At 37.3% G+C, this 26,370-nt stretch overlaps 1 protein-coding gene across 2 annotated transcripts in view; it reads right to left on the minus strand.

Annotated features, from left to right (window-relative positions):
• Window positions 1-26,370, minus strand: part of ANK3 (ankyrin 3) — a 713,837-nt gene that overhangs the window by 180,174 nt on the left and 507,293 nt on the right. For both annotated transcript variants that reach the window (XM_026454835.2, XM_023185582.3), the window contains 2 exons: window positions 7,777-7,875; window positions 2,144-2,341 (listed from right to left, as the gene is read on the minus strand). In XM_026454835.2, coding sequence (XP_026310620.1) covers window positions 2,144-2,341; window positions 7,777-7,875 — 297 coding nt within the window. The remainder of the gene's footprint in view (window positions 1-2,143; window positions 2,342-7,776; window positions 7,876-26,370) is intronic.

The raw sequence follows: 26,370 nt of genomic DNA on the forward strand, positions 1-26,370 counted from the left end.
TGCTTGACTACATTCCATTAAAATCCAGTTTCACTATGTACAGTAAAATAGTCTTGCTAAAATGATGTGTGGTAAATTGAAATGAACAGAAAGTACCAGGGTTAAGCAGCATGTAGATTCTATTCTGGAAGTAGTCTAGCTGCCCTAGGAACCCAAGGTGCCCTGGTAATTGTGAACAGGAAGTGAATTTTTGTTACAGTCTCCTTGTTAGCTGAGGTAAAAATGATCATTCATTTCATTATTTTATTTCGGAATTCGCTCTTCCAAATAATATGCTCCTGGCTGGGTGTGGTGGCTCACAAGTGTAATCCCAGCACTTTGGGAGGCCGAGGTGGGTGGATCACCTGAGGTCAGGAGTTCGAGACCAGCCTGACCAACATGGTGAAATCCCATCTCTACTAAAAATACAAAAATTAGTTGGGCATAGTGGCAAGCACCTGTAATCCCAGCTACTTGGGAGGCTGAGGCAGGAGAATAGCTTGACCCCAGGAGGCAGAGGTTGCAGTGAGCCGAGATTGTGCAATTACACTTCAGCCTGGGCAACAAGAGGGAAATTCTGTTTCAAAATAACAAATAATAATAATAATAATAATAATAATAATATGTCCCTCCTCTACCTCATTTCAAATACGGACTGAAAACTCCTGGCCCCAACATTTGTCCTCACTGCTCCACTTCACCAAGGTTTATTCTGTTCTCTTCGCTGTGTTTTAGGACAACTACAAGGCCAATTTTAAAATGTTTTGATTTCTTCTCTAGCTTTATGCTTCAAGTAGGTGTTTACCCCAAGGATGCAGAAATGTAAATAACCCATTATTTGAATAATTTGGTTTACGATTTAATCTAATAAAAGAATCTGCTTTTTAATAAATTATGTCCCAAGTTGTCCTGCCTGCCAGTTGAGACTGTGGCACGTATTTCAGCAGCCAGTGGAGAACTATAAATACCAGAGTCCACCGTAAAAGCTTAGGTCAAAGTCACTGCAGGTGCTTTCACCAAGACTTCTCAGACCATTTGGCCACAGTCCATCCCAGGATGACTGGCTATAACCTCCATATGTTGTGAAATCTTCAGAGTCACAGGAAAATGAGAGTGGGAGCCCACGCCCTGTTTTGGGACTTACTTGTTTTTCTTGTATGGAAAAATGAGTCATGACTGTTAATTTCCTTTCTCCCTTCTCAGAATTCAGACACGTTTGATAGACTGGGTGGGTCTACAGACAGATCTTGAAATGCTGGTTTGGTAAAAGGTTTTAGAATTATAGTGGCAAGGAGGTGTCTGGGGTCTGGAGAGTTTCTCTTTCGTCATCCTTTCCTGCCCACTCTGAATTTTAGAGCCCACAGAGTACAAGAGGTGGTAGAGATCTATCCAGACAGGACGACCGCACTCTTTGGAAAGGGGTAAAAACCCTTCCTTAAAGGGTCGATTGGATGATGACAACCTTTACCTCAAAATTGCTAGTAAACTCACATGCTTTCCCTAAAATTGGGTGACTTATTTTTTCCTAAACATGGGTACTTATTCTGAAATAGACAGCTTACTAAGTTGGGACCATTTATTTTTGCAAAGACAACAAACACCATTTTGCTGAGAAAACCAAAGTATAGCACGGCTAAAGGCTAAAAGAACAAATTACTTTAAAGTGAAGCCTATAAACCAGACCAAAATTCTGACTGGGAAACAGAAGATTACAGGCAGTATTTCACTAACTTACAAGGTTAAGATAATATAAAATTTTAGCTCACAAATCCCTAGACTGCTTATGTTTAAAATAGATATTTTTGATAACTTTGCCTCATTTTCAGATCTCCGAATAAACTTTTAATTCACAGAATTATAAGTTTATCCACAATAAGATGACGTTGGCCACCTTAGTCTTCTTATAATTGTGTAGTCTTTGGGTTCATAAGGGAATCACTTACGTGACCATAAAAACATTAACAGTTTGGCTCCATCAGCCTTTCTCATGTCGGAAATAGAAAATTTTGTAGACTTTCCTGAAGGATATTTGAAAAAATTGACAAGAAGTACACTTTAACTAGCACCTTCCATTTCAACTTCCTCAAAGCATTCCCTTCACATATAGAGGCAGCAGGTTGTGAGCAAGACAACTGAGGCTGGACTCGCTGGTTGAGCCACTCACCAGGGCTTTGGCATTGGGGTTTGCTTTCTTATCCAAGAGAACCTTGGCGACTTTGTAATGGCCACAGTGGGCAGCCACATGTAGGGCAGTCAGGTAGTCATTGGTGACATCGTCCACGGGCACATTATGCTGGAGGAGAAGCTGGACGCAGTTTAAGTGGTCCCCTTGTGTGGCCATGTGCAATGGAGACAATCCATTCTGGAACACATAAGGAAATCAGAGTTCATTCTTTTGCCTTTTAAACACAAATGTGCAGAACACAAAATAAAGTGCAAATATAAACAGATAAAAACTCCAGTTCTTCACGTGAAAATACCTTCTATTTGTAAAAGCTTTTGACAACTATTTTGAACTACAGCTATTTTTAAAATTGGTCTTCCCAACTGCTTATGTCAGTCAATAACAAGTTGTCAAGGATAATGTCTTTTCCTAATTTAATAGAAGTGTGAACTGCAGCATGGGTCATAACCCAGATGAATGGAAATTTTATTTTTCTTTTTATTTTAAATAGCGATATGGTTTCACTCTGTTGCTCAGCTGGTCTCAAACTCCAGCCTGAAGCGATCCTCCTGCCTCAGCTTCCCAAAGCACTGGGATTATAGGTATGAGCTACTGGAACTTGGCCGAATAGGAATTCTTAATATTTAAGACTGAAAGAAAAAATGAAGGTAAGAACAGATTGGTATTCATCGGACTGGTATTAATTTTGTCCTTAGAGATTACTGATACCCAATATTGAAGACTATATTGATTTGACTTTAAAAAAGGTCCCAATGTAATGCATTTCATCTCACATCAAAGAAGAAAGGCAAACATTTCCCTTTTCTATCAATCTGGTGCCCCCATGTGTCTATGATGAGGAAAGGCAGGGCATTGACAGAGCCATTAACTAATGCTCACCTTGTTAGTTTAAATCAACCTGGGTTCAATAACACAGTTAATCATGTGCAGTGGGAATGAGTTGAAAATTCATTTAAAGAGCAGAGAGAACAAATATATGTGGTCAAAGGTAAATAAAACCTAGAATGACACCAGCATTCAATACGTTTCCTAATGAAGGCAAAACAAGGCATGAAGATGTCAATCCTTTCTTTTAACTATGATGGCAAAGTGGGGGAGCCTAGGAAATTCCTAGAGAATTCAATTATCAAAAGAGGCTGTATCAATTATTGTAACATAGTTAAACATGTTTTTGGGAAAAGTAATTTGACAGCAAATTCAGTTTCTAAAAAAATTGTCGTTAATGAATTTTGACAATGACAGATCAAATATGCACCAAGGAACCAGAGGTTTCTGAATCCTCTGAGCCAAGTTATGTGCTCTGAATTTATCAATGAATGACATAAAGAAGGAATTCAGGATAAGAAAAAGTAATATGAGCTCCTTGTTAACCATTCCCGTGGCATTATTCACTCTGTGACATATATTTCAACGATTTGGATTCCTTGAAGGCAAGAGGTACATGGTTATTATTTTTTCCATTGCACAGAAGAGAGCTTTGCACATACAGGAAGAGCTCAGCAGATATCTAGGTCAATTTAAAGGACTCGTACACTGTCAGTCTATCAGGATATTTCTGCCTAAAAAATTTTCCTCAAATATTTTAAACCATAGAAATGAAGGTGCAGGAAAAGGTAGGAACATTTCCCATTTGAGATACTGCTACCCACGAGCATATGGACTGCTTTATTCCTGCCAAAACATTCTTTTGCTTTATGTTTTGATACAGTCTTAGAGGAAAACATGAAGTAAACAAGTGAACAAACAAAAAACCCCCACAAAATCTGAGAGAACAAAGAATAGTGGAGAGTAGAAATGGGAGGCAGTGTCAATAAAAAAAAATTCTCTAGCAATGCAAAAAACACAATGATTGTGTGGATGGGAAACTTAAAGATAATTGGAGAAGGACAAGAAAACAGTACAGAAAAGATCATCTGCCCTATGGAACGAAGTGGTATTACATATGGTGCCTGAAAATACGGATCCAATGTAATGGGCTTTCTTAGCTCAGTAAGACGAAATTCTTGAAGAACTGGTCAGATGGCCTTAAGCCTAGGAATGTACTCTTTCACTTAATAGTCATTCAACAAATATTTGCTAAGCCCTACTGTGTTCTGGGCACAAATACAGGTGCTTGTGGGTATTGCACTGAACCAGGAAAAGTTCTTGCTTTCATTCTATTGAAGACAACCAGACAGCAAGCAAGTAAACAAGCATATAATTTCAAGATGGTGTTAAAAGCTCTAAAGAAAATAAAATATGGCCAGATGGCACTGGCAGGGGGTGGTGAAGATGGGAGGGGTAAATCATGAGAAAACGCCTGTTTATGAGGAAGACATTTGCGTTGAAGAATGTACGGGGACCGCAGAGATCTGGAACAAGCTGAGGGAACTCAAACCAAGCAAACAGGAAATGAAAACAAAGGTGTAGTCTAGGAAGTAAAACAAGGCTGGTTAGCTGGAAGATGGTGAGGAAGGAGCAAAACGGGAGGAGATGAGGAAGAGAGGTGGTCAGAATATCTTAAGAAGTCTATCCTCAGTGCAGAGGGAGATTTCTGATCAAACACAGCAGATGTAATAGCTATATTTATCCTTCCTCTCCCAAAACTCCACCAAAAAGCAATAATAGATTTAAAGGGTAAAATCCAGAGGGGCACACATGTGCATGTCCTTTTCCATTCCCACATACACAATGGGGAAGAAATCAAAAACAGATGAGGGTTGTCTCCAAACTTCAGAATATGAAAAGAGGATTTGAGTGTGGTCATTCATCCAGTCAAAGAGAGAGGCTGAAACCTAAGTGTCTGAAGCAGTAGAATCAGTGCTGTGCTGACAAATGTTTAACATCCAACTCCTGGAAAAAGAAAAGCCCCAGTGTGTAGCACTAGCCAATTTCCATGCTGTCAATCCCCCCACAACCACCAATTTCAAGCCGTCCATCTGATGTTACTGAATGGGGAATTGGGAAGAGATGTACACAACCAGCTCATGAGCCAATACAATCAGGCTCCAGCACACTGCTGGGAATAAAAAGACAAGCTGATTTGCCTTTCAAATCCCAAAAAGGTGGAGGCTACGGAAGCGTAGTACCTCAGAAGATAAGATGAGACTTGGGGCTGCAAGTAAAATCGGATCAAAGACTGTGTATGGAGCTGTCAGGTCTCCAGGCCCTTCCCAACTCAGCAAAGTCAGGTAACTGCCTCCTTCTAGCCTGAAGGACACCAGAATTAATGTCTGGAGAAGGTGAACTAGAGAGATTCAGACTCAAGGGCCCAGGCAGAACAGAGGGCAGGGATGAGGATTTGGACTGAGAATAGGTGATCACAGAAAAAGGAAGGAGAATGGAGGCGTTAAAGTTAGGCTGCTTGGGTTCAAATCCTTGTTCTGCCACTAACTGAGATATTTTGAGAAAGCTACTTTATCTCTTTGGGTTTCAGTTTCCTCATCTATTAAAAGGGAATAACAGTAATACCAGTATCTCACTTAATGAGGATTAAATGAGTTAATATGTATAAAGAACATAGAGCCTGATAAGCAGTAATCACTATGTAAATATTAGCTATCAATATTATGATTAAAGTATGCATAAAGCACAAGACTGGCAGCCTCTTTCCCCTACTCAGAATGTATTCACACAGGTGTGCACTGCAAAGGTTGGTGGATTTGTCTCTCAAAAAACTGTACCACCTACGGTAAAGGGAACATAATCCTGACATTAAAGAGCCCCTCTTAACCACTGCCACGTGATCAGCACTGCCTAAACCCTTTAGAGCTGCTACTCACATGTTTGTGCCTGACACAGCCATTGTGGGAAGCCTTCAATATAAAAGATAGAGCCAAAGCAAAAAAAAAAAAAAAAAAAAAAAAAAAAGAGGAAAAAAAGGAAATCTGAGGAATTAGAGACATTCAGGAAACAGAAAAACTAAATTACAAGAAAGTTATCTTAAATATTCTCAGAAAGGTCACAGAAAATATTGTACCCATTAAAATGAACAGGATACTTTAAGAAAAGAAGCTATCAGATAACAAGAAAATGTTCTTGAAAATTAAAAGGTTGGAAGAAAAAAATCAAGATTTCTCAGAAAAAATCCAAAGCAATGAGATGAATAGGAGAAAAAAGATGAGCAACTCTCTGATTTTTAACATTCTTCCTTATTGCTTTGAGAAAATGAAAACCAATTTGAAAGAGAACAATGGGGATTAGTGGGAGGGTTTTTGAGCAGGAGGCTGACATGATTTGGATGACAGTTTATATGGCCACTTTGACTGCAAAGTGGGATGATTTGTGAAGGAGCAAAAAGGGAAATGGGGGACCAACAGGAAGCTACTACAGTGGTTCAGTGAGAAATGATAATGTGGCTTAGAAGACAGCAGTGGAGGAGGAAAGAAAATAGATATGGGATATGTAAAAGGAAAAGAACAAACAGAATCGTCAAGATAAGAAACACTCAAAAGGCCAAGGCCAAGATGTCATCACATACAATGAAAACATCATGGATGTTTAATTCTATTAGACAACACCCTCAACAGCTCACCAGTCTAAACCCTACATTTTAAATGAGTGATGGAATTGTCCAGACCACCTCAACCCATCTAGTCTTCCTAATATTGTTGAGAAAACACTGACCAGAGTGAAAATAGAAATATGTGCTTTTGTTGCTTTGATAATGTTTAGAGATTAAAGCTCTTAGTAAAGCTTAGTATCATTTCCAAAAAAAATCACTGGTTTAATTAATAAAAATAGTAGTGACAATGAGGTGGTTTATATGTCTCAAAATTTATTTGTAAATATTCTCTTCTTCAAATGATGTCAAATGGTTTTATTATAAAAAAAAAGTCTAAAAGAGAGTCAATGATTAATTTTTTTCAGGCAATCATCATGTGTTCCTTTCAGATATGTCAACATTCCCAAAAGCCCAATCAAGGTGCAATCTTTCCAAAGTTTCCAGTCTTCATCAGCTAAGTGATATCCTCGACTTTCTTAATAGCCTGTGAACTCTCAAGAAATAAGCTGAGGGGCTAAACACAGCCAGCATCCATACTTTACAGAGTGTAGAAATTTTAGTCTTTCTTAACCTGACAAGCAATTATATTTCTGAGCTATGAAAATTTCACAGAGTAAAATCAAGCAGTAAGCATTCCTGAAACAAAACAGAAACCACATACACACACTTTGTGGCATAGCACATTCTACATAAAATTTTAATAAGCCCAAACTTATTTTGAGGTCTGTAAAGATTTGGTGAACATAACTACTCTGAATAATTTTCTTTTCTTTTCTTTTTTTTTTTTTTTTTTGAGACGGCGCTCTGTCGCCCAGGCTGGAGTGCAGTGGCCAGATCTCAGCTCACTGCAAGCTCCGCCTCCCGGGTTTACGCCATTCTCCTGCCTCAGCCTCCCGAGTAGCTGGGACTATAGGCGTCTGCCACCTCGCCCGGCTAGTTTTTTGTATTTTTTAGTAGAGACAGGGTTTCACCGTGTTAGCCAGGATGGTCTCGATCTCCTGACCTCGTGATCCGCCCGTCTCGCTCGGCCTTCCAACTCTGATTCATTTTCTATGTGATTCAAAAGGCTGGATCATATAACCATCAAAACAAATACAGTCCAATGTCCAGAAACCTGAAAAGAAATTACCTTGGTTTTTGAAAGAATGGGGGCAGCTCGATCAAGCAACATTTCTACCACCTGCTCATGGCCACTCCTTGCTCCACAGTGCAGTGGTGTCAGACCATCCTGTTGAACAAAGGAAACATCACCAATTAAATTTGACAATAAATTCTATGAGTGCAGTGTACTTCTTCCAGACCCAGCATGGCACCCAACATGCTGTGGACAAGTGGGCTGCAAACATTTGCTCGTTTATTTCATAAAATACTTTCTTTTGAAAACTACATTTTTTCATAAGTTTAAGTAGCTGCAAAGTATGTAATTTCCTACAAGTCTGAATATCAACATTTAAATGTATAACTTTTCCACTACTGTTTTGAATAGCCAATAAAATCTAAGTACTACAAGAAATTTGATGCTCACCATTAACAAAAACACATGAATAAACTCTTAAATAGAAATCTGTAATAGAAATTCTACATTGGTTCTTTTTCCTCTTGAGTTTCTATTTCCATTCCATTTCCCCATACATAATTTTATCTTCATATAATTTTATGCTTGAAGGTTTTTTATTGATTACCACATATTTCTCTGCCATAAAATTATATCAGTTTAAATTTAAGAAAGGTTTAAATATTTCCTGACAACACATGCCTCTAAGTGTAAAAAATGAATCATTTGATTGGATTATTACTATAATTATTTGAATATAACCAATCAAAACAGCAAAAATACATAAAAAGTTTTGTGACCATTCCACAAAAACAATGTATTAAAAATTTCTCTTTTAATGAGATATGCTTTTTTTCATGACTAGTTTATGTATCTGCTAATGAAGATTAGTTATTGCTAGAATGAGACAAGGTTCAGCATCAATATTAGCCCTGATTTTTGCTTTTATAGATATTAGTGTTGAGAAACCTTGTTCACATAGACTGTTGTAGTAGAGTTACAAATTCTCTGAATTCCATGTGAAAAATTACTTAATGATCTTTTTTTGTCTTAAAAATTTTCTTAAAAGATTTCTTCCAAAAGAAATAAATGGGATACATGTGCAGAACGTGTAGGTTTGTCACATAGGTACATGTGTGCCATGGTGGTTTGTTGTACCTATTGACCCATCCTCTAAGTTCCCTCCCCTCACTCCCCTGCCCCCAACAGGCCCTGGTGTGTGTTGTTCCCTTCTCTATGTCCATGTGTTCTCATTGCTCAACTCCCACTTATGAGTGAGAACATGAGGTATTTGGTTTTCTGTTTCCGTGTTAGTTTGCTGAGGATGATGGCTTCCAGCTTCATCCATGTCCCTGAGAAGGACATGATCTCATTCTTTTTTATGGCTGCATAGTATTCCACGATGTAAATGTACCACATTTTCTTTCTCCAATCTATTGTTGATGGGCATTTTGGTTGGTTTCATGTCTTTGCTATTGTAAATAGTGCTGCAATAAACATATGTGTGCATATGTCTTTATAGTAGAATGATTTATATTCCTTTGGGTATATACCCAGTAACGGGATTGCTGGGTCAAATGGTATTTCTGGTTCTAGATCCTTGAGGAATTGCCATACTGTGTTCCACAATGATTGAACTAATTTACATTCCCACCAACAGTGTAAAAGTGTTCCTATTTCTCCACAGCCTCCCCAGCATCTATTGTTTCCTGACATTTTAATAACTACCATTCTGCCTGGTGTGAGATGGTATCTCATTGTGGTTTTGATTTGCATTTCTCTGATGATCAGTGATGTTGAACTTTTCTTCATCTGTTTCTTGGCCGCATAAATGTCTTCTTTTGAGAAGTGTCTGTTCATATCCTTTGCCCACTTTTTGATGAGGTTTTTTCTTGTAAATTTGTTTAAGTTCTTTGTAGATTCTGGATATTAGCCCTTTGACAAATGGGTAGATTGCAGAAATTTTCTCCCATCCTGTAGGTTGCCTGTTCACTCTAATGATAGTTTCTTTTGCTGTGCAGAAGCTCTTCTGTTTAATTAGATCTCATTTGTCAATTTTGGCTTTTGTCAGTGTTTTTGTCATGAAATCTTTGCCCATGCCTATGTGCTGAATGCTATTGCTTAGGTTTTCTTCTAGGGTTTTTATGGTTTTGGGTTTTACGTTTAAGTCTTTAATCCACCTTAAGCTAATTTTTGTATTAGATGTAAGGAAGGGGTCCAATTTCAGTTTTCTGCATATGGCTAGCCAGTTTTCCCAGCACCATTTACTGAACTGGAGATCCTTTCCCCATTGCTTGTTTTTGTCAGGTTTATTGAAGATCAGATGGTTGCAGATTTCTGAGGTCTCTGTTCTGCTCCATTGGTCTATATGTCTGTTTTGGTACCAGTACCAGGCCATTTTGGTTACCGTAGCCTTGTAGTGTAGTTTGAAGTGAAGTAGCATGTTCTTTTTCTTTTTGCTTAGGATTTTCTTGGCTATATGGGGTTTCTTTGATTCCATATGAAATTTAAAATAGGTTTTCTAATTCTGTGAAGAATGTCAATGGTAGTTTGATGGGAATAGCATTGAATCCATAAATTACTTTGGGCAGTACGGCCATTTTCATGATATTAATTACTCCTATCCATGAAGATGGAATGTTTCTTCATTTGTTTGCATCCTCTCTTATATCCTTGGGCAGTGGTTTGTAGTTCTCCTTGCAGAGTTCCTTCGCATCCCTTGTTAGCTGTATACCTATGTATTTTATTCTCTTTGCAGTGATTGTGAGTGGGAGTTCATTCATGATTTGGCACTTATCAGTTTAAGGAGTTTTTGGGCTGAGATAGTGGAGTTTTCTAAATATAAAATCATGTCATCTGCAAACAGAGATAATTTGACTTCCTCTCTTCCTATTTGAGTATGCTTTATTTCTTTCTCTTGACTGATTGCTCTGGTCTGAACTTCCAATATTATGTTGAATAGGAGTGGTGAGACAGGGCATCCTTGTCTTGTACCAGTTTTCAAAGGGAATGCTTCCAGCTTTTGCCCATTCAATATGGTATTAGTTGTGGGTTTGTCATAAATAGCTCTTATTATGTTGAGATATATTCCATCAATCCCTAGTTTGTTGAGAGTTTTTAACATGAAGGGATGTTGAATTTTATCAAAGGCCTTTTCTGCATCTATTGAGATAATCATGTGGTTTTTGTCTTTGGTTCTGTTTATGTGATGGATTATGTTTATTGATTTGTGTAAGTTGAACCAGTCTTGCATCCCAGAGATGAAGCTGATTTCCTCGTGGCAGATACGTTTTTTGATGTGCTGGATTTGGTTTGCCAGTATTTTATTGAGGATTTTCTCATCAATGTTCATCAGGGATACTGGCCTGTAGTTTTCTTTTTTTGTTGTGTCTCTTCTTGGTTTTGGTATCAGGATGATGCTGGCTTCATAAAATGAGTTAGGGAAGAGTCCTTCCTTTTTAATTGTTTGGAAGAGTTTCAGAAGGAATGATACCAGCTCCTCTTTGTATTTCTGGTAGAATTCAGCTGTAAATCCATCTGGATCCTGGGCTTTTTTTTGGTTGGTAGGCTATTAATTACTGCCTCAATTTCAGAACTCGTTATTGGTCTATTCAGGGATTCGACATCTTCCTGGTTAATCTTGAGAGGGTATATGTGTCCAGGAATTTATCCATTTTTTCTAGATTTTCCAGTTTATTTCCATAAAACTGTTTATAGTATTCACTGATAGTAGTTTGTATTTCTGTGGGGTCAGTGGTGATATCTCCTTTGTCATTTTTTATTGTCTCTTTGAGTCTTCTCTCTTTTCTTCATTAGTTTAGCTAGCGGTCCATCTATATTGTTCATTTTTTCAAAAAAAAAAAAAACAGTTCCTGGGTTCATTGATTTTTTGGAGTGCTTTTCATGTCTCTATCTCTAACTCTTCTCTTAGTTATTTTTTGTCTTCTGCTAGCTTTTGGATTCATTTGTTCTTGCTTTTCTGGCTCTTTTGATTATGATATTAGGGTGTCGATTTGAGATCTTTCAAACTTTCTGATGTGGGCATTTAGTGCTATAAAATTCCTTCTTAGCACTGCTTTAGCTGCATCCTAGAGATTCGGGTACTTTGCCTCTCTGTTCTCATTGGTTTCAAAGAACTTCTTGATTTCTGCCTTAATTTCATAATGTTTACCCAAGAGTCATTTAGGAGCTGGCTGTTCAATTTCCATGTAATTGTGTAGTTTTCAGTGAGTTTCTTAATCCTGAGTTCTAATTTCATTTTTCATTGCACTGTGGTCTGAGAGACCATTTGTTATGATTTCAGTTCTTTTGCATTTGCCGAGGAGTGTTTTACTTCCAATCATATGATCGATTTTTGAGTAAGTGCCATGTGGCACTGAGAAGAATGTGTATTCTGTTGATTTGGGGTAGAAAGTTCTCTAGACGTCTACTAAGTCCACTTTATCCAGAGCTGAATTCAAATCCTAACTATCCTTGTTAATTTTCTGTCTCATAGATCTGTCTAATACTGACAGTGGAGTGTTAAATTCTCCCACTATTATTGTGTGGGAGTCTAAGTCTCTTTATAGGTCTCAAAGAAATTGTTTTATGAATCTGGGCAATCTTTTATTGGGTGCATATATATTTGGAATAGTTAGCTCTTCTTTTGAGTTGTTCCCTTTACCATTAGGTAATATGCTTCTTTGTCTTTTTGGACCTTTGTTGATTTAAAGTCTGTTTTGTCAGAGACTAGGATTGGAACCCCTGCTATTATTTTGCTTTCCATTTGCTTGGCAAATAATCCTCCATCCCTTTATTTTGAGCCTATGTGTGTGTCTTTGCATGTGAGATGGGCCTCCTGAATATAGCACACTGATGGGTCTTGACTCTTTATCCAATTTGCCAGTCTGTGTCTTTTAATTGTGGCCTTTAGCCCATTTACATTTAAGATTAGTATTGTTAGAGTGAATTTGATCCTGTCATCATACTGCTATTTGGTTATTTTGTACATTAGTTGATTCGTTTCTTCATAGTTTCATTGGTCTTTGTATTCTGGTGTGTTTTTGCAGTGGCTGGTACTGGTTTTTCCTTTCCATGTTTAGTACTTCCTTCAGGAGCTATTGAAAGGCAGGCCTGATGGTAATGAAATTCCTCAGCATTTGCTTGTCTGTAAAGGATTTTATTTCTCCTTCGCTTAAGAAGCTTAGTTTAGCTGGATATGAAATTCTGGGTTGAAAATTCTTTTCCTTATGAATGTTGAATATTGGCCCCCAATTTCTTGGCTTGTAGAGTTTCTGCTGAGAGGTCTGCTGTTAGTCTGATGGGCTTCCTTTGTAGGTGACCTGGCCTTTCTCTCTGGCTGCCCTTAACAGTTTTTCCTTCATTTAGACCTTGGAGAATCTGAATATTATGTGTCTCGGAGTTGATCTTCTCATGGAGCATCTTAATGGTGTTCTCTGTATTTCCTGAATTTGCATGTTGGCCTATTTTGCTAGGTTGGGTAAGTTCTCCTAGATAATATCCTGAAGTGTGTTTTCCAGCTTGTTTCCATTCTCCCTGTCTCCTTCTTGTACTCCAATAGTAGGTTCAGTCTTTTTATGAAGTCCCATATTTCTTGAGGCTTTGTTCATACCTTTTCATTCTTATTTCTCTAGTCTTGTCTGCATGCCTTATTTCATCAAGGTGGTCTTCAAACTCTGATACCCTTTCTTCTGCTTGGTCGATTTGGCTATTGATACTTGTATATGCTTCGTGAAGTTCTCATGCTGTGTTTTTTAGCTCCATCAGGTCGTTTATGTTCCTCTTGCAGCTGTTTTTTCTAGCTAGCAATTACTCTAACCTTCTATCAAGGTTCTTAGCTTCTTTGCATTGGTTTAGAATATACTCCTTTAGCTTAGCATAGTTTTTTATTACTCATCTTCTGAAGCCTACTTCTGTCAATTCATCCATCCAATCCTCCATACTTCATGATCTTTCACCCAAAATTCTTCTCAATGATCCATCACAGGATAACTTTATTAGGTCTTTGATTTTTGTGGGCAGCAAAGGGTTTATCAGATCACTAGAATCATGCAGTTCTCAGCAGAACACCAATATTTTGAATTCTTCTGTTTGCCCCCACTACCTCAGGAGTTTTTGCACCCTTGGGAAATGTGTGTGAGAGAGAGCTAGGCTTTTCTTAGTACTAGGGCAGAGGGAATATGTGTTAAAGGATAGGTGGGAAGGGAGACTCTGCAGGAAACTGAGGAAGTAGAGAGTTATTCACTTAAAACTAAGTGGTCCTAATCCTGCTGGAGAAGTTTTCACAAGTGTTCTTGGTTTATAAGTTCCTCAACTTGAAGATCCCTGAGACTGGTACTTAGTCGTATTTAAAAATACAACAAAATTTGATTCATTATGTTCATATGACTTTCTGGACTGTGTGAGCAGATCTTGAAAGTAAGCTTAATTATTCTAATGTATAAGCAACAAGGTACAAGCCTATTTCTAAACTACTAGCCAAATGTCAATAGTATTAATGTTATTTAAAAATAAAATTTTAATTGCAAATAGTACATGGCCTAATTTGAACATTCTTTGGAGCATGTTTATATCTTCTGCCTTTTATGTTGATTTAAAACATTTGCTTTTATAAGCCAAAGTAAAGCAGCCTTTCAAGTGAAAACAGCATTTTGCTAATAAAATAAAATAAAATCTGGAAACATACAAAAAATAATGTCCAAATGTCTACTTCATAATGTAAAACCTGAAAACATCTGATGGAGAAATAATATACAAAAATCACATCCACCTTCCACCACCTACACACAAAAAAATTTCATACAGACTGCAGTACAGTGATTGTTTTTTATGAACTAAAAGGTCAAAATTGTTTCATTTTCTCTTCTGCAGATTCTAATAAGTAAAAAATGACAAAATATGCATAGACGTGTCTGTAAACCAAAAATAAAATTCTAAGGCCCCCCAACCATCTGAATGGACCCCTCCTCTCAGCCAAGAGCATTCCAAAATTAACCTGCAAAACTAGTTCAGGTTGTGATGGGTAGGGGAAGCCTGGCATGCCTCATTCTGCCCTCCTCCTTTTTGGAATTACTGCTAGAACAGACTCTGTAAGTCTGATAAGAAACATTTACAATCTATTCTCTCTGAAGCCCGGGCGGCTTCATCTGCATGATAAAACCTTGGTCCCATAACCCCTTATCATAACCTAGATATTCCTTTGTATTGATAATAACTCTTTCAACCAGAATAACTCTTTCAATCAAAAAATCTTTGAATCCGTTGATGACTTGGCAGATCCTCTGCTTCCATTGTCCTGCCTTTCCAGATGGAAGCAATGTACATCTTGCATATATTGATTGATGTCTCATGTCTCCCTAAAATGTATACAACCAAGCTGTACCCAAACCACCTTGGGCACAGATTCTCAGGATCTCCTAAGGGTTGCATCACAGGCTATTAGTCACTCATATTTGGCTCAGAATAAATGTATTCAAATATCTTACCAGGGTCTGACTCTTTTCATCAATAATTTCAAACTATGGTCACACAGAAAAATGCACTCATTCTTCCTTGAAAATTATCTTCCACAGAGCAAAATGCTACATACTGAATGCAAAGTGTTTGGCTAAGAGCAAAATCTATCTCAACCATCAACTCCTTAATATTGTGAGGTATACTGTTTCACTGTTTCTTCTTACAGATACACATTTTTTTGTTGATTTTGCCTTTTTTTTTTTTTTTTTTTTTTTTGGGTTGGAGTCTCTCTTTACCTCCCAGGGTGGAGTACAATAGCGCGATCTCAGCTCACTGCAACCTCTGCCTTCTGGGTTCAAGCGATTCTTCTGCTTCAGCCTCCTGAGTAGCTGGGATTACAGGTGCCTGTCACCATGCCTGGCTAATTTTTGTATTTTTAGTAGAGACTGGGTTTCACCATGTTGGCCAAGCTGATCTTGAACTCCTGACCTTAGGTGATCCGCCCACCTCAGCCTCCCAAAGTGCTGGGATTACAGGTGTGAGCCTTTGTGCCTGGCCTGATTTTTGTCTTTTCAAAAAAAGTTTTAATTATAAAAAATTTCAAACATATTGCAGATTAAAATAGACAGAATATTATAACGAATCTCTGGGTACCTAACTCAGTTCCACAACTGTCACCCCATGCTCAGTCGAGACTTGTCTATATTCTGACCAAAAGTCAAACCCTTTTCTTGTATTATTTTGAAGCAAACTCAAGACAGCATATTATTATATCCTCATGATTAGTCCTATGAGAGTATATTTATTTGATAAATAGAGACTCCAAGGTTCAAAGAAGTGAAATTACTCATCCAAGGCTGCCGGCACCTAATTTAGAATGAGACTTGAACTATGAGTGCTGGCTCTACAGGACAATCAAGGCATGTCTTCAGAGGGGTTACTAAGGCAAAGTCCCTGCGCTCACACTTGCAGCCACTCTTAGCCTTCCCTTAGCTACATTCAGAAGCTGCTACCTCTGATCTCTGATGTTTGTTTACTAACAACATGTGGTGTCTAAAGACTCAGTAGGGAAAAGTGACATTTCACCAGTGGAAGAGCTGTGAAGTGTTATCTTCTTTAGCCATTGTTCCTTTAATCACCTTGCTTCATGACAAAGTCAGCTGTTTCCCCAAGGTACAACTCATCAGCTCTAGCTGAACTGCAAAGAGATACCTGAAGAACAACTCTTTCAACTGTAGTTTTCCTTGTAGTATTTTTAACACTGACTTCAAGTGTCAGTCTCCTTTGGATCGTCTACAAATTCAATCTGGCTCTTTTCAAAGGCGTGTAGCTCTTCGAGTAGCCAAAATTGCGGCCGAAGGGATGCCTCATCAGGAAGCTGCACAAGATATCAACGATGCGACTGCCCGGCTGCACAGGCAGTGCTGCCCCAGCTGCTGGGACATTGACAGGTCAGTGGAAAACGAGTGCCTAGGGTGAATGTAAGATCTTTAATTAGCATCACAGTTCTTGCAGTCATGAAGACGGGCAAGACCAGCTGATCCACAGTGGGACTGAAAAGTACCTGCCCTTTAATGATTCACACTTAATTCAGTTAAAAAAAAAAAAAAAAGAGGAGGAAAATTAGCAGGCATTGGTTTTACTTCACTCCTACTTTTTGGTTAAAAAAATAAATTTTGAACTAATTTCTTTGACTTTGAAGCTGGTGTGGCCTATCGCTCACTTTCCTGACACACGGTTCTGATTTAGGATGCCATTCTGTTCAAAATGATCTTCAGTAGCTGTCATTCACAGTTACTCCTCAGTCAAGTCTAAATTCTTCGTTAGCATTCAAAGTCGTCTAAAATCAGTTCCTGCTATACTTGGTCCACCTTGGCCTTTCCTGATTCCCTTAACTTATACTGCAATTAACAAACTCTCTGCAGCTTCTGGTAAGAGTCCCTGTTTTTCTTGTTTTACTGTCTTGCCCACGCCACTTCATGTACCTGAGATTTCCCTTCCCACTTCCTACAGGATCCTTACTATCTTAGAGCAGAGCATTTCTTTGAAACCTTTTCACAAATTAAATGGAATCTTTCTACCTTCCAGACTCCTTATTTTCTATACCTCTCTTGGGGGACCTGTAACTTTTTACCTAGTATTTTCTTTACCTGTGGGCATGCATGAACATTTCTCGTGACAAAGATCCTCTTCCTTGACTTAACTCTAGTCAAGCTTCTCTGAATTCTCTTCTCATCTAGACCCTGACTTTTGGCCTTCCATATGTTAGTGTCTGCTTAGTTCAGTTTTAGCAAGCCTCCTACTGGGTCAGTTTAATGAAAATCCCAACCCTTACTATTAGATCAAATTCCTTATTTCCCATCCTGCCTCTCTTATCAATCTGACCTGCCTTTGGCAATAATCTTGTCAAGCCAGTTTAGCCAGGATTGCCCCTACCTTTGACATTTCCTCATTGTAATTTTCTATTTACTGACCTCACGCCTTACTCCTTGGCTATAAATTCCCACCCTTCCTTGCTGTATTCAGAGTTGAGCTAGATCTCTGAACCACTATAAAATTTGTTTGTAGTGCCCCCTTTAGATAAAGTCAGCTTTACTGTTTTCTTACAAGTATCATGAATAATTTTTTTTATTTAACACTAGTTCATCTCTGAGGACAAGGTTACCAGCTTAAGGGATAAATGAATCTCACAGAGGAGGTAACTTAGTACTATGTCCATGAAAGTTGCCTAATAAAAATTACTGCGTAAACGAATGGAGTGAGTGAATGAATGTGTTTTCAGGCAAGTTAAAAAATATTTTCTAGTAAGTTGTTTAAAATTCTTTTCTTTGTTATCCTTTTTAAGAGCAGACTCATTTTGTCTACTTCAGCAGCGCTATTAAAATACCTTATTTTTCCAGAAAAGTAAAATTCTTAATAGAATAAGTGACTTGTAAATTGGGATTTAAGGATGTGACTAAGTCTCTTAGCTTTCAAAATTTGCTCTAAATAAGATTCCCTTTTTCTACTCGGAATACTAATAAGCGTAACAAAAGAGCTATGGTTGATACTGTGCTTTGCAATGCAGCACAGAACTGGCATATTCCTTTCCCTAAAATTAGATCCACGCTTTTTTTCGATGCAGAATAAGGATTCTTACTTGCTTCCAACTCCTAGAAATGTATAATTAATGAACAAAGTAACTTAGAATGAGCTGTAGACCAAAAAGCAATTTTTCAACTGCATAGAATAGTGTTGATCTCCAGTTGAAAAATGCTAGACAAAGGCAATTTTGAGGGATTGAGAGGGGGGTGCCTCAAGAAAGGCAACATATGCAGTTGGACAAGAGAGAAGGAGAGGGATGCTGAGTTGCTATAGTAACATTACGGAAGGGAAATGAGATTGCATGGGGTTAGCAATATTTTCCAATTCCCTTGATTTTTAAAGCACTCACATAACAAACAAGTTTCCCTTGGGCAGAAGTCTAAAGCAACACAAACTGGCTAGTCGAGATCTCATATTTCGTTTTAGTGACAGTAACCTTATTAGTGAGGAGGGGAACTGCACGTTACTGGCTGGACAGAATGCTCTCATGTTAGCCTAGGAGCAAAACCTTGCACACATGAAGGTCAAAAGACTTTCAGGTCTGATTTTTCTGAAAAGCATGAAGCAGGATATTAAGGCATCACACCTAGGACTATGAAACCAGAATGTGTCTTTAGCAGGTCCTGGAGTGACACAAATGTGTGGTTTGGGAAATATTTTCAAGAAGAGACATATTATTTTGATTAGTATCCTTTAGGATAATCTTTCTTTCTTTTCTTTTTCACAAGCAAAATAAATACATAAATACAAACCCCTCACTCTAGAGAAGGAAAAGGAATTCAAGCAGAGAGAACTCTGCAGATAGATCATGGCTATAGAACAGGATATAATCTTGAATTAAAAACTGAAAACAATGAAAAAAAAATGTAGAGAGTCCTTCAGGAGAAGAGAGCTATGATGATAGTGAAAGATAAACTAAAGGGCATCACTTACAGTCTAATAACTAAGCTCTTTTCTTCCGTTTGTTTGTTTGTTTTTTTTTTTGAGACAAAATCTCGCTGTCACCCAGGCTGGAACGTAATGGCACAATCTCAGCTCACTGTCACCTCTGCCTCCTGGGTTCAAGCAACTCTCGTGCATCAGCCTCCCAAGTGGCTGGGATTACAGGCATGCCCCACCACTTCCAGTTATTTTTACATTTTTTATAGAGATGGGGTTTCACCCAGTTGGCCGGGCTGGTCTCAAACTCCTGGCCTCAAGCAATCCTCTCACGTCAGCCTCCCAACATGCTAGGATTACAGGCATGAGCCACCACACCTGGCCAGCAAAGCTATTTCATATTGGCATTTTCACCAAAAATTTGGACTGTGTCCTCATTTTATTTATTTATTTTTGTGTGTGTTAGGCAGTTATCGAGATAGCCTAAGAGGTGAAATAAAATTTTTTGAATGTCCTCTATGTTATAGGCTTATTATATTTGTGATCTTATTTAATCTTTACAGCAATTCTATGAGAAAAGCATCAGTAGTTACATTTATAGACAAGAAAACTGCTCCAGGGGATTCATGTACCTACTCAAGGTCACATGGCAAGTACATAGAGTAAACCGATAGAATTAGAATTTACATTCAGGATTGCCTCCCTTTGAAGGACTGGGTTCCTTCTACTATGCCAAGCAACCTCTTCAAAAAATATAAGCAGTCAATGTTCTATTTAAGATCAAGAGTTCATTTCTGCCATTTATATATAGGAGGAAAAATATATTAATTAGCTTCCTTGTTCTACTGTTATACCATCTACATGTTTAAATGAAAATAAGGTAAAATCCTCTTGTGTCCTCTCTACTTGGAAAACTACAGCCTTCATTCTGTGACTAGAACACACTCTTATGTTATTAGTATTGTAGTTTTCCACTCTGTTCTTTGTGTTTATTGTCTTCTCCTTGCTTGTCTCCTTTTGGGTTGAGAATTATTTAGTATTCTAATCATTGAAACATCATCTATATCATTGGCTATCTTCTGATTGTTTTAGCTAAATTTTTTTGGGGGGGATAGTTGTTTTATAAATTAAAATGTGTATCTTTAACTTACTAGTGTGAATATTATAATATTAAAAATTGTAATTCCTATAATGCAATAATTGTATATTATATATAATATATATAATATAGTGTATATAGTATATGTTATATATAATATTATATATGATATAGAGTATATAGTACATATTATATATAATATAGAGGATATAGTATATATCTAAACAGTATTTATTGTAATATATAGTATATATTATATATGATATGTGGTAATATATAGTATTATATAGGTAACATTATAGGATGATAAATTATAGTATAATACAGTATAACAATATATAATATATAACATACTATATAATATATACTATGTTTATAATCAAAATACATACATAGTATATAATATATACACTATATACAATCAAAAGCAAAAGTCAGTATATATTATATTATATACAGTATATATAATAGAGTATAACATAGCATAATATAGTATAATATACTATAACATACTATATTATATAGTATATATAATACATAGTATTCATTATATAAATAATATATTATAAAGTAATATTAATATTACATATATAGTGACTTAATATTATACCACTTTATGTATAATGAGAATTTTGCAATATTATAATTCTATTTACACTATTAGTTGTATCTTTTGTGCTATATATTTTATTTCTACATACTATTATATATTATAGCCCTCATAACAGATTGATATTTTTGCTTCAACAATTGACTTTTAAAGAACTTAAGAAGAATAATATTTTATTGTATCCACATATTTACTACTTCTAGCTCTTCTTTCCTTTACGTAGATCCAGTTTTCTTTTTGGTATCATTTCCCTTAGATGGAAGAAATTTCTTCAGTATTTTAGTTAGTATGGGACTGATGGTAACAAGTTATGTCAGCTTTTGCTTGTATGAAACAGTCTTTGTTTTGCTTTTAGTACATAAATATAATTTTTAGTAGATATAAATATATTTTTTACTAGAATTTATATCAATCTATATAAATAGATGCTAGATATTTTTCATTCAGCACTTTAAAGGTGGCCCATCATTTTCTGACTGTCAGTGTTTCTGATGAGAAGTCAGATAACGCCGGGCGCGGTGGCTCAAGCCTGTAATCCCAGCACTTTGGGAGGCCAAGACGGGCGGATCACGAGGTCAGGAGATCGAGACCATCCTGGCTAACACGGTGAAACCCCGTCTCTACTAAAAAATACAAAAAACTAGCCGGGCGAGGTGGCGGGCGCCTGTAGTCCCAGCTACTCGGGAGGTCTGAGGCAGGAGAATGGCATAAACCCGGGAGGCGGAGCTTGCAGTGAGCTGAGATCTGGCCACTGCACTCCAGCCTGGGCGACAGAGCGAGACTCCGTCTCAAAAAAAAAAAAAAAAAAAAAAAAAAAAAGAAGTCAGATAACATTCTTATAATTGTTTTTCCCATTCATGAAATGTCTTTTTCTCTGGCTAAATTTTGTTTTTCTTTTTGATTTTTTGTGTGATATGACTCTGTGTGGTTTTCTTTGTATTTATTCTCTTTGGGGTATGCTAAGTTTCTTTGATTTGAGGCCTTCAGTTTATGATCAAATTTGAAAGTAAATATAACCTTATTTTATGCCCCATTCTCTTTCTTCTTTGCCTCTTGGACTACATTGTACAGATTTAGTCAACTTGTTATTATTCCACAGGTCACTGACATAGCTGTGTATTTGATTTTTAATCTTTTTTTCTTTCTGTGCTTTAGTATGGATGATTTTTATGACTTGTGTTTAAGTCCTCCAATTTTTTTCTTCCTCTGTATTCAATCTGTTATTTATCCCATCTAATGATTTTTAAAGTATTTCTGATATTGTGTTTTTCAATCTTAGGATTTCCTTCTGGTTCTTTTCCCCCCATTGTACTTTTTTCCCCTATAGCTTAACATATTTACCTTAGTTATTTTAAATTCAGCAAGTTTCAACAGTGGAGTCATCTGTGGGTTTGTTTCTATTACCTAACTTTTCTTTTGATTGTAAGTCACATTTTCCAGTTGACTTTATTTAGTAATTTTAAAATTACATAGTGGGTATTTTGTATGATATGTTATAAATAATTTGGAACTTACAGCAGCTTGGTTTTGTCCAGAGCTGATGATTTTTCTCAGCAGAAGGCTTAGTCCAATGCAAGCTATTCCATCATAACTTAATGCCAGAACTCTCATACATTTGAATAAAAACAGGATACGTGACCTCTGCGTATTATGCCATCATGGTTTGTATTTGTTTCTATCATGCACCACTTATGAATATTTCTTCTATGAATACATGAGAGAATTCTTGACTTTCCAGTTGGTAGATATTGAATAACCTAATATAAAATATGATTTCGGTCAGGCACAGTGGCTCATATCTGTAATCCCAGAACTTTGGGAGGCTGAGGAGGGTGGATCACGAGGTCAAGAGTTCGAGACCAGCTGGGCCAATATGGTGAAACCCCATCTCTACTAAAAATACAAAAATTAGCTAGGCGAGGTGGCATGTGCCTGTAATCCCAGCTACTCAGGAGACTGAGGCACGAGAATCACTTGAACCTAGGAGGCGGAGGTTGCAGTGAGCCAAGATTGTGCCACTACACTCCAGCCTGGGTGACAGAGTAAGACTCTGTCTCAAAAAAAAAAAAAAAATAAATAAATAAATAAATAAATAAATAAATGATTTCAAACATAAAAGGTGCTTTTATATGCTTCTTATGTTACATGTTTGAAACAATTTAATATCCACAATTTATAAAACACTAATAATTTCTTTTATCTTTATCTTTCCTTTGAGGAAGGAGGGTAATTAAAGATGGTTATAGTTGACAGCTATAGAGTAATTTTGTGCCTAACTGATGAAGAGCTATTAAAAAAAAAAAAATTAGATGTGAGCATTACTAACATACATTAAGACAAAGTAGGAGAAAAAGCAGACAAGATTCTGACCATTAGCACTTGGAACCACATAGCAATTAACTAAAATAAAACTGTCCTGAGCCTATTTTGTAGACTCTTCAACAGAACAAGGCATATGACATTTATTAGGTTGGTGCAACAATAATTATGATTTTTGCCATAATACTTTTAGATGTCTAATTTGGCAAGGGAAATGAGGTTTAAAATGTAGTGTATAAACATTAGGAGAGGGAGAAAAATAGAACAAAAGATGCTCCCTCCATGTTCTCAGAATGCTTTGCAACTGTAAAAAACATTCTTTCCTTCAAAGATACTCTCTCGTGTTTTGAAGGCTAGTGGCATTTCATGATTACTGGTCCTTCTTTTAATCTAAATAAATATTTCCAATTAACTTGTAATCTTTTTGACAAAAATGAAAAAATTGATATATTTTTATATGACATGAAGAAACATTTTCAGGCTAGTTTCAACTAATGTAGAATCCCAGGGTCTTCTTCACGATTTCTAATGTTCTTGTCAACATATCTATTTTAGAACTCAAGGAGGAAGTATTGTTTTAGAATTTCTTTTTCAGAGAGACTATTCTATGACTTTGAAATATTTAATATTTTTTTCAAGGATTTATTTTTAACTTTGGACAATCACATTCCTGGAAATATAATCAAAAGCAAAAGTCAGTATCAATAATTCTTTTTTTCTTAGTATTTAACCTGAGAAACAGAACCAGTTACATTTCTGGGAAAGCATGGGCTGATATTATAGTACATCCAAGTGTCCCCTGACACCTTCCCAGGCAGTAAAAATTTAACAATTGACAGATTGGAAGTGCCTTGAAAACACTTCATCTACCTGAGCATAAACACTTCCTTATTCTTGTACATAAACCGGATGCCATTAACTTCAGTGGAAAAATTACATTACCATAGGACCAGTATAAAGTCAAGTAAATTAAGATGTTTTGACAAATGTAATATTAAGAAGTATATCTTATTAGGCATTTAACATGCACCAGGAAGTTTGCTAAGTATGCTAAGTGTGACGGACACTAAGATGACCATGCGCATCTTAGAGTTAAGGTGTAGCTTTGCAAGTAATGCTGTGGTAATGGGATTCTCTGAGGATGCAGGCAGTGGCAACCTGCTAGGAAGGCTAGAAGTTGGGAGGGGCACAGTTAGAGTAACATTCTGGTAATCAGAGTATTGTTATTACCAACACTACTGGGGATTCTGCATCTTCTCTGAAGCACTAAATACAAGTATAACTGCTTTTATTATTAGATGAAGAGGAGTCAGTAAAAAGAGATAGAGAACTCAAGTCTCAAAATGGTTCTGATTTAGGGTCTATATTACGTCTCTGATTGGTCTGTGAATTGATGCAGAGCAAACTAAAAATGACAAGAGACCAACCATTGCAAAGTATCTTCCTTCAACATGTACCAAATAATCATGCTAGCTTTAAAGAGGGGAAGAATTCGGTGGAAAGAAATAGGAGGCCATTCTTAGCAAAACATTTTAGTCTATAAAGAAACGAAGCCATTGTGATCTTGTTGAAAAAATGAACTACATAAATCATTTTAAAATTAGAAATCTGCATATAGACCAGACTGACAAATATGCCTTGATAGGTGTTTCTATCTCAGCACATGTCCCACCACTATGACAGAGATCCTCTATATATTACTCTTGGCTATCAACAGGACCGTGAGTTAACAAGCCAGTTGATATTAATTAGCATTATGGGGCTGGGAAAATGGGAAAGACTTTCCTGAAATGAGCTAAACAGAAACCTGAAGGGTCTGGGGGCCGGGTGCGGTGGCTCACGCCTGTAATCTCAGCACTTTGGGAGGCTGAGGCGGGCAAATCACGAGGTCAGGAGATCAAGACCACCCTGGTTAACATGGTGAAATCCTCTCTCTACTAAAAATACAAAAATTAGCCGGGCATGGTGGTGGGCGCCTGTAGTCCCACTTACTCGGGAGGCTGAGGCAGGAGAATCGCTTGAACCCAGGAGGCAGAGGTTGCAGTGAGCCGAGATTGTACCACTGTACCCCAGCCTGGGCAACCGACAGAGTGAGACTCCGTCTAAGAAAAAAAAAAAAAAAAAAAAGAAACCCGAAGGGTCTGTAATTCATCAGATCCTAGCTAAACACCTTCAGGAAGATTCATGTGCAATCATCCTAAATTTTACAATAACTAATTATTCTTAAAGTTACAATTTCCAGTGCCCTTCCAGCTAAGAGAGTGAGATGGTCAGGAACAACTTTCTGTCTGTACTGGCTGGAAAACTATGACTCAGGAGGGTGAACTGTTCTCAGGTCACAATTTCACTACTTGCTAGTCACACTCAAGCTTAGAGATCAGGCACTAGGCTGAAATTAAATTCACTCATCTGCCTTTCCAGCTGGTAATATCTTGCTCTGATCCTACCTAAATTACCCTGAACACAATTCAAGTTTACATCCTTGAATGAAAGAGCTCTAAGAATCTTCTTTTAAAGTGAATCCTCTATTCTGTGAGCACCCAGGCAGGGCACAGAGCAATAGGAACAAGGTCCCTTACAGTGCTGGCCTCAGGTGAAATCCAGTGATGCTTTCCTGCCTCTAAAACATGGGGGATAAGTGTGTATAACAGGTCAGATTTATTGAATGCAAGCAAGGTTGCCACAATAGTAAGTGCATGGTGGCAGGCAGGTGGGTAGATAACGGTATCTATTTTCTCAGGGGCTACTGGATTGGGTAGTTAGAACTTGTTTTTTGTGACAAATTCTCCTTTCTAGTTTTAGGCTTGCCCCATGGCTTTCTGACATTTTAGCCAGCTCCTTCCCTTTCACCCACACACCCAATCACTACTTCGTCATCTCAGCAGGAGGGAAGGGACACTTTGATGAAGAGAACACAAAACAGTTTACATATTTCAGGTATATACTATAATTTCTCCCATTTAGTCTGCCAGAAATTCAGTCTGTGCCCAAATGACACCCTTCCCCCAACCCATTCCATTCAGGACAACTGCAGAAGAATGTCAGGCTTTTCTGTCCTCTCATTCTCCATGTCTTTCCTTCACATAATATAGGAGGAATGTAAATCCGAGTTAAAACTGAATGGGAGGTACAAAGGAATCTATATTTTTGTCAAAAATAAGACAGCCCTTCAGAACAGGGAGGCAAAGTGGCACAGAAACCAAGTTGCATACCAAACTTTGCC

Source organism: Piliocolobus tephrosceles, chromosome 9 (assembly GCF_002776525.5).
Source record: "Piliocolobus tephrosceles isolate RC106 chromosome 9, ASM277652v3, whole genome shotgun sequence".
In the NCBI taxonomy this organism is placed as follows: domain Eukaryota; kingdom Metazoa; phylum Chordata; class Mammalia; order Primates; family Cercopithecidae; genus Piliocolobus; species Piliocolobus tephrosceles.